General features: G+C 41.2%; 1 protein-coding gene across 1 annotated transcript; it reads left to right on the plus strand.

Annotated features, from left to right (window-relative positions):
- The first annotated feature begins 11 nt into the window (after positions 1-11).
- On the plus strand, positions 12-9068 carry LOC117445694 (intestinal-type alkaline phosphatase-like). The gene is made up of 11 exons (XM_034081505.2): positions 12-164; positions 643-759; positions 2038-2153; positions 2869-3043; positions 3407-3579; positions 6703-6828; positions 6941-7010; positions 7252-7386; positions 7559-7750; positions 7918-8028; positions 8507-9068. Exons 1-11 carry the CDS (start codon positions 89-91, stop codon positions 8776-8778), a joined length of 1563 nt encoding a protein of 520 aa, XP_033937396.1. The 5' UTR covers positions 12-88; the 3' UTR covers positions 8779-9068.
- The last annotated feature ends 563 nt before the right edge of the window (positions 9069-9631 follow it).

Raw genomic sequence — 9631 nt, forward strand, 5'->3', positions numbered from 1 at the left:
GTGCCCTTTGCTCCCTCCTTGACTGCAGCTCTAACCGTGTGAGGACAGAAACTTTTCCAATTTTTTTTATTCACATATCACCAGCACCATGGCCAGCAAACTTAGACACATTTTTACGGGATTGTTGATTTTGATTTCATTGCATTGGACTGTGTCTGTTTCAGGTAAGGATCGGTTACATATTGCTGCTCTTAGACACAAATGTGATATCTGCGGAAACTAAGACTGCCGACTGCTTTCAGGTTTTACTTTTTACAACTGGATTTCAATGGCAACACAAAGCATGCCAAACTGTCAGTAAAAAAACAAATCAACTTACAGATAAAGAATAAATAGGTTGGCATATTTTTTGTTAGGTTATCATACTGATGCTGCCTTAACCATTCTTAAATATTCACTAGTTATGTAACTCATTTGTTACCAAGATGTTTGTCTAATTTGTTCTAGCATGGTGGGGAAATGAAATGACCTGTCCTGCATGAATTTGCTAGTTTAATCGGCAGTGATGAGCACATTGGTTTTTACATACCTGTTATTGCAGTTCCCAATGAATTGCTCATATGGACTTAAAATAGCATTCCACTTAACAAAGCCACTTTTGATGTGGATGACATTATCATTTTGTCTTGGTATTGCTTTTAGAGGAAGAACTCCATGCTAGCTACTGGAACAACAAGGCGAGGCAGGCTCTCCACACTGCCCTGAATGTACAGCCTGATGTCCACCAAGCCAAAAACCTCATCCTCTTCCTCGGGGACGGTGAGTCTGACTGAGTTTTCCCAGCATTTCAGAGGTTTCTTTCATTTGTGTTTCCTTTCACTTCAGTTTGTGTGTTCAGGTAAGAATAGACCATTATAGCTTGCAATTGTGAGTCTCATCATAATTGTGGTGTTGTTCACCAAGGGAGCGAGAGAATGCAATCGAAAACCAAACCGCTATTTGTTCTCCAAAAAGCATGGATTTATGGGAAGAAAGAGATCAATGTGTGACATCTGATCACCAGCAGTTATGACTGCTTAGAAAGCCAAGCATAACAAAATGAACTGAGGCTAAACCACAGTCTACACTGCATGAGAAGCTATTTCCACATGTGCCCTAAACTGAACACTCAAAATGAGAAATCATTGCAAAGAATTCAACAAGGTATAATAGATAGCTAAAGTTTTGAAAACTATTTGTATATTAAATAAGTTTCAAGTTCCATTAATACTGAAATCTCTTAACTCTAAGGATGACTGGTTATCAGATGATACTATATTATTATAAATCAAGAAATAATACAACAAATTGTTCACAACATTTAGATGATAAGAAAAAATTGAAATGGAAAAATAGAAAATAATCCAATGGAAAATGAGCTGATATTTTCTGGAATGACCATTAAACCTCTGCCATGACCCGGGACCACACACACATAATTTATAGATCAATATAGATTTATGGTTAGTGCTGCCACCCTGAACCCACACCTGCTGATAGCAGCACATTTAAGATTGTATCATGCAGGGACTAGGAATGATTAGAAGCATTTTATGAATACAAGTTCTTGGCATTGTGACAATAATATAACTTCACGAGGAAGAATGATATATTTTATTTGGAACTCGCACAACTCAGTCATTTTATAATGCATTTTGCTGATTTTTGTCAAATAAAATAGTAGATTTTCAAAGGCATCTAACTTGAGTCAACTATGAACATAATGACCTCATACCCAGAGAAAAGTATATGCAATTTTAGCAAATGTATGGAGGAATTAAAACATCTTTCTTATCGGCAATATGGTGGAAATTCCCAAATGCACTGAATATATCATGCAATATAAAATAAGTATAATAAAGTTCTTAGAGAAGAAGATATGTGGAATAATGCTGTTTGCTTGGCATGTTTTGTTTTTTAAATAACTTGGATGTCTTTCAACGCTTTTTAAACTGTCATATCAGCTGAGCCTTATGAGGTTCATGGAGCACAATGGCAGCCCTGTCCCTGCCTTGCCTATGTTATCCAACACTCAGGTGTGTTTCCACCTGCTTCCAGGTATGGGGATACCGACAGTGACTGCTGCCCGGATCCTCAAAGGCCAGTTGGCAGGACATTCTGGGGAAGAGACCAGTCTGGTTATGGATACTTTTCCTCACCTGGCACTCTCTAAGGTGAGCCCACTCTGAAAATCCGAGCCCTACAGAGGAATGTGCATTTAAAAGTCACCTATTATGCAAAATCCACTTCTCCATGCCTTTTATACATAAACATGTCTCCCCTCTGTGCAAAGAGATTCTGAAAGTTTCAGGAAAAATATTCGCTCTCTTTTTGTCCTGATCCATTTATATAAAAACCTGTCTGAAAATGAGCTGATCAGATTTTGGCCACTTTATGATGTCATAATTTTTGGGTTGTGTAGCCATTAGCCAATAACATTAGTCAAGATCACCAGCCAATCAGGATTGGCGTAATGAGATTGATGCTTCTGTTTGCTCCGCGATGAGGCGCATCCCATAGTGAGACATCTCACTTCATGTCACTCTGAGTGCTGGGGTTACGTAAGTAACCTATAGTTATACATATATTTATTCTTTACTTCAGCGAGCTGCACGAGTCAGGAGAGGGAGAGGAAAAGAGAGCACCCCGTTTATTTTCCCCATTTTATTATCCAGAATTACTATAAACTTTTGAATAAAGTAGTTAATCTACTATTAGTAGTTTGTGTAAATGCATGAAAGTTTTTTTTTTCATTAACATAAAATAAATCTCACGTAACCCCTGCAGTACTCCAACGTACCCCTAGGGGTCCGCGTACCCCCATTTGAGAACCGCTGTGCTAGATTGATATACTAAATGAATGGAGATATTAGATATTTGTCTCTTCAGACATACAACGTGGACCAGCAGATGCCTGACAGCGCCGGCACAGCCACAGCCTACTTATGTGGTGTGAAGGCTAACTACGGCACTCTGGGTGTCACTGCCGCAACTCCAAGGTACAACTGTAATGCTACATATGGAAACGAAGTCACATCTATTCTGCACCGCGCCAAGAAAGCAGGTGAGCTCAGGTTCAAACACCTTAACTTTATACTGTTTTATTTGGACTTCAATAGATGCTTCCTTGTTGATGTGTTATTCACTTAGGACATTTACTCAGACATTCGCTCTTTACTTTGCTGGTTTATTCATGTTATGCTCATGTAAGACGTCTGTCACTCACAATATCTATCATATTTACATAACCATAGATCTAATCTTTAAAAGTAATCAAATATTCTAAATATGAATTACAGTGCTATTGATAGACAGATTATCTGAACTGAAATGTGCATGTTGTTAAAAAATAATTTGCATATACTGTGGATCATATCTGTCTTCAAAATACATTTTGTTTCACATTTTGAGCTGCTCTGTTTCATAGGAAAATCTGTAGGAATTGTCACTACAACCAGAGTGCAGCATGCTTCTCCTGGGGCCAACTACGCTCACACTGCCAACCGAGGATGGTATGCTGACTCCTACCTCAGCATTGAGGCCATCCAAGACGGCTGCCGCGACATTGCTTACCAGCTAGTTCATAACACAGAGATAGATGTAAGCCTTAATGTCAACGTATTTCTGTAAAGCCTGCGTCACACTGTCCAGAAATTGACACCAGATGTACACACGATAAAGGAAATGTTCAAATTCGGCTCTGATCTTAACAACATCAGGCCATTCATGAGGGCATCTTAAGCCATCGTATGACCGCCGGTGGAGTTTCTCAGGCTCCGGCAGCAACTTTTGCCCCTTTCACACCAGCGCCTTTTCAGCTCCGGCTCGGAGCTAGAGCCTGAAAAGCGCCGGGTTTTCCTGTTCACACCGCAGCGGCGCCGGCTCTTAGCTCCGGAATCCGCTTCATTTCCAGCTCCAAAAAATTGTCGGCCCAGAGGCAAGAGCTTTGGAGCTAAGAGGCGACGTCGCTTACGTCTCTCTTACGTCGAGGCGTGCAGGAAACTAAACCCACCTCCCCTGAACATGGGTCGACTGTCATGCCTGCCTACAAGCAGTAGTACTTATAAACACACTTTATAAAGTCAGGCAACACTAACCAGGCTTCATGTGATTCTGTTTATTTGTACCTTACTTTGACCATCCGTTCACTGTTATCGATCATTGTGGAGAGAGGCAGACGTGTTGTTTTGTATTATTGCAGCTATTGGATGCAAGTAGTCAGTTTAGCTTCGGTTGCTATGCTAACATCACCCGTTTTATACCAGAGAAACTTTCATAACAGCGTTGTGATACCAAACAGTGTCAATTCAGACTGACACACATTCACTGGGGATATGCATCAGCTGCTTGTGTGAGTCGGACAGTGAATACTTTAGAGCCGCCGCTGCAGTGTGAGCTAACCGGGAGCTAACGGGGGAATAAACTCCCGTGGAAGAGCAGCCAGCACTGCAGCGGTCGGTAAATGCTGCAGAAACACATGAATAAACAATGAACCATGGCACTCTGGAGCAAAGTATAAGGTTGGAGAAGTCGTTATTCAATTTATTCTGGCTTTGTGTGATTAAAAGCAACACGATCATCGACCCGACGCTGTTGTTGTTGTTGTGAGCGCCGTAATGGGTGCCGTTGGGGGGCAAATCAGCGATGTAAACGGTGACGTCATGACGCAGCAGGGGCAGCTCTGGGGCGCCAGTGGGCGGTGTGAACAGAGCGGGAGCTGAAAAGGGAAACCGGAGCTGAACCAGAAAAGCTCCCGCTCGGAGCTAGAAACTGAAAAGCGCTGGTGTGAAAGCCGCATTTGTGAGCGGTGGCAAAATCTTTGGCATGCCAAAAAATGCCGAAAGACCTTGCAAAGGTTCATTTTCGTGTTGAATTTGTGTGTCCATTTTGCTCTTCGTAAGGCCAGCGTGAGGGCATCTTGTCAAATCGTGTCAGCTTCGTCTTTACTTCGTGTGATCATCGGTGCCATCGGGCATTTTTCGCCTCACGAAGACAATACGAAGGAAACAAGAAGCTGCCCGATTGTCTTAGGAAGGCAACACGACTACGTGAAGCCCTCGCAATGCTGTCGTGTAGCCATCGTATTATAGTCATGGATGTATAATAAGAAATGGATACAGCGTGGGAGGCGGGGTCTCATTCTTTCCTATGAGAGCTGCTCATTGGCGCAGGAAGACAAAATGCCCCAACTTTTGAGAGAGCGAAACGTCACAGATTACCCGTCATGCCTGGCTGTCAGAGCAGAAGAACCCGTATGTAGTGACAGAGCAGGCGCTCCTTAAGCCCCGCCCCCCAAGCTCCCACTCTCGCTCAGTAGAATGAATGGAGAGAGAAAATAAATCTAGATTCGGCTTTTAGTGCATTTTACAACTTTAAGGACCGAATGATTCTAATAAGGGCTATAACATAGTTTATACTGGGTAGTTTATTTAGTTCAAAATAAATTATCCACCGATTTACAGACGTCTCTTTCCCCATGTTAGTCAATGGGAAAAAGTTGTTTTGGGCCGGGTGACGTCACGGACTGATACGGAAATTGCAGTACCGCCGTTTGGACAAAACGGATATTGGCACAGAGTCCGGCGCACTTCCTGGGGGCTTGATTATAGTACGATGACATCGAGATGGGACCATGGTGTGCAATGTTTCCTTGCAGGTGGCTTCTCTGGTTGTTTTATTGCACAACAAAATCATGTAAACATATTATGTAAATTACCCAATTTGTGTTCTGTGAAACTGAAAAGGATATTACATTGTTTGTGTTACTTTTGTTGTAGTTGTTGTATGTCTTAAATGTAATTTAGGTTAACTTCCTGTTTTATTTAGATGCTTTTGTTTTCAAGGCGAGTTTACGCTGTTGAGAGGAAGTTGTAGTTGCTATGGAAACAACATGACGAGTGCCACAGTGACGCGTCCTAAAACCCGGAAGTAAGTTAGCATTTGTCCAAAACCAATGCAATTTCTCCACAGGATTTTGGAAAATAGCTCGAAATAAGGTCTGTGGTTGACACAAATTGAAGAGACAGATCACCTTTTGTTCAGCCGGATAATATCCACATTTTATAATTTCGAATCATAAATCTAATCGATCGATTTAGGATCGATTTTAGGACGCGTCACTGTGGCACTCTATATCTTCTACATATAAAGGCGGAAAAAGTAAAGAACAAAATCTGAAAATATCAGTGACAATTTTTATTATATACAATCTCAAATTTCTAAAATGTAAAGTCCCATAGTACTTTAACATAATTGTTTTTGTTACTTTCTTTGCAATTTTATGTCTTAAATGTAATGCAAATTGTTGCCTTTGTGTGTGGGTCGGGCGCCATCGTGTGGCCTTCTGTAGGCATCGTACTTGCTTCGGCTGTTGCTTCGGATGTTGCTTGGCCGTTGACCAAGTTCGGGGCCATTTTCGTGTGAAATTCACAATTCCATATTCGTGTGTCCATCTGGTGTCAATTTCGGGACAGTGTGACGGCCGCATAACAAAATACTAAAAAACCATGTGTGGCTATGCATATGTTCTAGAATATGTCTGAATCATTAGTAACTAGGATGATGGATGTTTTGTTCTCTTCTGCATGCTCTGTTCTCTACTATTTTTAGTACATTATTTAATCCCATCATCCTCACCAACACAAGAAACTTCTCATTGACACAAGAGATATATAGCACGGTCTTTTGCAGTATATTAACTGCTACCATGTTTCTTCATACCAGGTCATACTTGGTGGAGGTCGACAGTACATGTTTCCGGTAGACATGAAAGACCCAGAGTATCCAACTTCTACAGGAGACCGAGAGGATGGACAAAATCTTGTTGAAGAGTGGCTCAAAAACAAAGAGGTAATTTCTTCCAAGGGTACTTTTGATTTAATCATTTAAAAAATGTTAATTGTTTCTCCCACCCTTCCAAAAACTTTGAATTAATTTCTTTTTTTAAATGTATTACCTACAGAAAGCTAAATATGTTTGGAACAAAGCTGAATTTGATGCTGTCAAACCTGCAAACACAGACTTCCTGATGGGTAAGAACTATTTAATTCAAAGTTTTGATCATCAATTAATCATTAATTCCTGATTCTTCTAAAGCAAAACCACAATAACAACAATATGTTGTGCTCAAAGGACTAACTGAAATGTCTTTGAGCAAATGGAGTGAATAAATAAGTATGTATACCATCTACAATTTAGCTATTTTCTGCCAACTAAAATTGCACATATTTAATTGTGTCTATTCAAAACTGGACAAACCTTTTCTGCATCTAGGTCTCTTTGAGCCCAAAGACTGCCGCTACGAGTTGGAGCGTGATTCGTCTATGGACCCCTCCCTTGCAGAGATGACGGAAAAAGCAATTAAGATTCTCAGCAAGAACAAAAAGGGATTTTACCTCTTTGTAGAAGATAAGTGTAATTGTTTTCTGTACATATTTCCCAGACAGCAACCAACCAAATAAACATACTTTCAGTGTTTCTGTCCCTCACACCATACATTAACTTAAATTCTGAATAACTTTTACGAGGGAAATACTGCTGATTCTAATTTGTTATTAAATTACTTTATTTTGAACTTTAAGTGGGAGAATTGACCATGGCCACCATGGAGGGTGGGCCAAAAGAGCTCTCTATGAGACTGTTGAATTTGACAAGGCGATCGGGCGAGCGGCTGAGCTCACCAGCGAGCTGGATACCCTGTCAGTGGTCACCGCTGACCACTCACATGTCTTTGCCTTTGGAGGAAGTTCTGCCAGAGGAAATTCTGTTTTCGGTAAAATAATTATATTATAATAAAAATAACTATAATAATAACTAATAATAATAATAAATAACTTATAATTTGATTACAAGAAGAAGAAAAGTTTAATAATAAAAAGTGAATTTCATTTGGTGATCCACATTTGTACAATAGAATCCACATTTCTTCTGTGATTACAGGGGTGTCTCGCTCACTAGCTGAGGACAGAAAACACTACACCACTGCTGTCTATGGAAATGGACCAGGGTACCGCAATGGAACCCGTCCAGATATGAATGAGTCAATTTCATGTAAGTATACATTGATAATATTTCTAGAGAAGACAAAGTAATTTAGTAGCTCCATCTTGTGGTGTAACAGCATTCCTACTCCTACAGAGAACTCCATGTAGGTGTTCAGAGTGACACAAATGCCAAGATGAGGACCATGAACAACCACATGCTAACTAATATGAGAAAGTGCTATTGTTCCAAGCTAATGTTGGTTCTTTTTAAAAGGCAGCAAATCATTCCAGTGTAATACATGTATCAATTCTATCTATCATGTCAAAGCTTTGTAGCTGTTTGCCATGTGGCTGTTTTTGATATGATTTGTGTTATACGGATGTAGCCCCCAGTCAGAGCTGGTTGATGTGGCCAGGGAAAAGAAAGTTTGGGGCTCTCTGCTGGAACTGCTACCTCCGCGACCCGACCACGGATAAGCGGGAGAAGATGGATGGATGTGGCCAATTTAGCTACTATAATTGTCTTTCGTCCCATTCTTCCTCAGCGGCTGATGATTACCGTCAGCAGGCTCCTGTCCCGCTTGATTCAGAGACCCACGGCATAGAGGATGTTGCCATATTTGCCAAAGGTCCCATGTCACACCTTTTCCATGGGGTCCAGGAGCAGAACTACATTGCCCACGTCCTGGCTTATGCTGCCTGCCTGGAGCCCTACGAGAACTGCGAATTGCCCCCGCCTGACCACGCTGGATCCATCCACCCCAGCCTGCTGCTCCTCCTGATGGGCCTCCTTCTCCACTACTTCTGCTCTCTCTAAGATGGCAGCCTTTGTAGAATGTCCTGACCTTGAAATAACTGTGATGGTTGCATCTTGGTTAAACATAACTTAATCTTTACACTTTGTTAAATGTAAGAGCTGTATAGTTGCAACATTTTGAGATCATTTTTATTTTAAATAATTAATAATTGTTCATGTTCCCAAATGCATCAGCGTTATAACAATGGTCAACACATCCTCACTCCCAGGTCGGCCTATATTGACGTTATGTCAAGTCCCCTGCCGGCTTTTTCCAACGCAAGGGGGGGGGCCTTAGCGTCCATTTTCAACGCAAGGGGGGGGGCCTTAGCGTCCATTTTCAACGCAAGGGGGGGGGGGCCTTAGCGTCCATTTTCAGCTTTCCGGGATGTCCATGTGCTTCTATGGACGCTCATGGAAGCACGGCATTCGTTTGTGTCGACTGCCCTTAAAGGCAATGTGAGCGTCCATTCTCATTGGATAGCAGAGAATTGTACACCCGGAAGTAAATATTCCCCTTACTGACGATTGATTTTACAGTGATATCTGCACTACTCATCGACTAAAAAACACCAGATTATCCTTGTTAATTACACAACATTGATTGGTTTAAATTGTGTGCAATGCTTTTGTATTTTTCCCCTTCGATTCGGAGAAACAAATCTTTTTTCGGAGTAAAGGGTGGCAGAAGACACTACACTACCCAGAATCCCCAGCTATCATTTCTCCCTGCAGAAAAAGAAAACATGGCCGAACTTCGTTTTATTCTGGGTGTAAAATGCCTATTTTAAAGTTAGTTTGGCCATTAAAATGCGTTTTGATGTCATTTGATGCGAGAAATATGAGTTGTTATTTCAGGTTATGTGTGCAGTGG

The sequence above is a fragment of the Pseudochaenichthys georgianus genome, chromosome 4, assembly GCF_902827115.2.
Source record: "Pseudochaenichthys georgianus chromosome 4, fPseGeo1.2, whole genome shotgun sequence".
Taxonomy (NCBI): domain Eukaryota; kingdom Metazoa; phylum Chordata; class Actinopteri; order Perciformes; family Channichthyidae; genus Pseudochaenichthys; species Pseudochaenichthys georgianus.

What these genes read in the sequence shown, in the direction of transcription:
- LOC117445694 (XM_034081505.2), top strand. Translation starts at nt 89, where the DNA reads ATGGCCAGCAAACTTAGACACATTTTTACGGGATTGTTGATTTTGATT. An exon ending in TTCATAACACAGAGATAGAT is followed by an intron (nt 3,580 to 6,702) that starts GTAAGCCTTAAT and finishes TCTTCATACCAG; the next exon opens with GTCATACTTGGTGGAGGTCG. An exon ending in ATTTTACCTCTTTGTAGAAG is followed by an intron (nt 7,387 to 7,558) that starts ATAAGTGTAATT and finishes TTTGAACTTTAA; the next exon opens with GTGGGAGAATTGACCATGGC.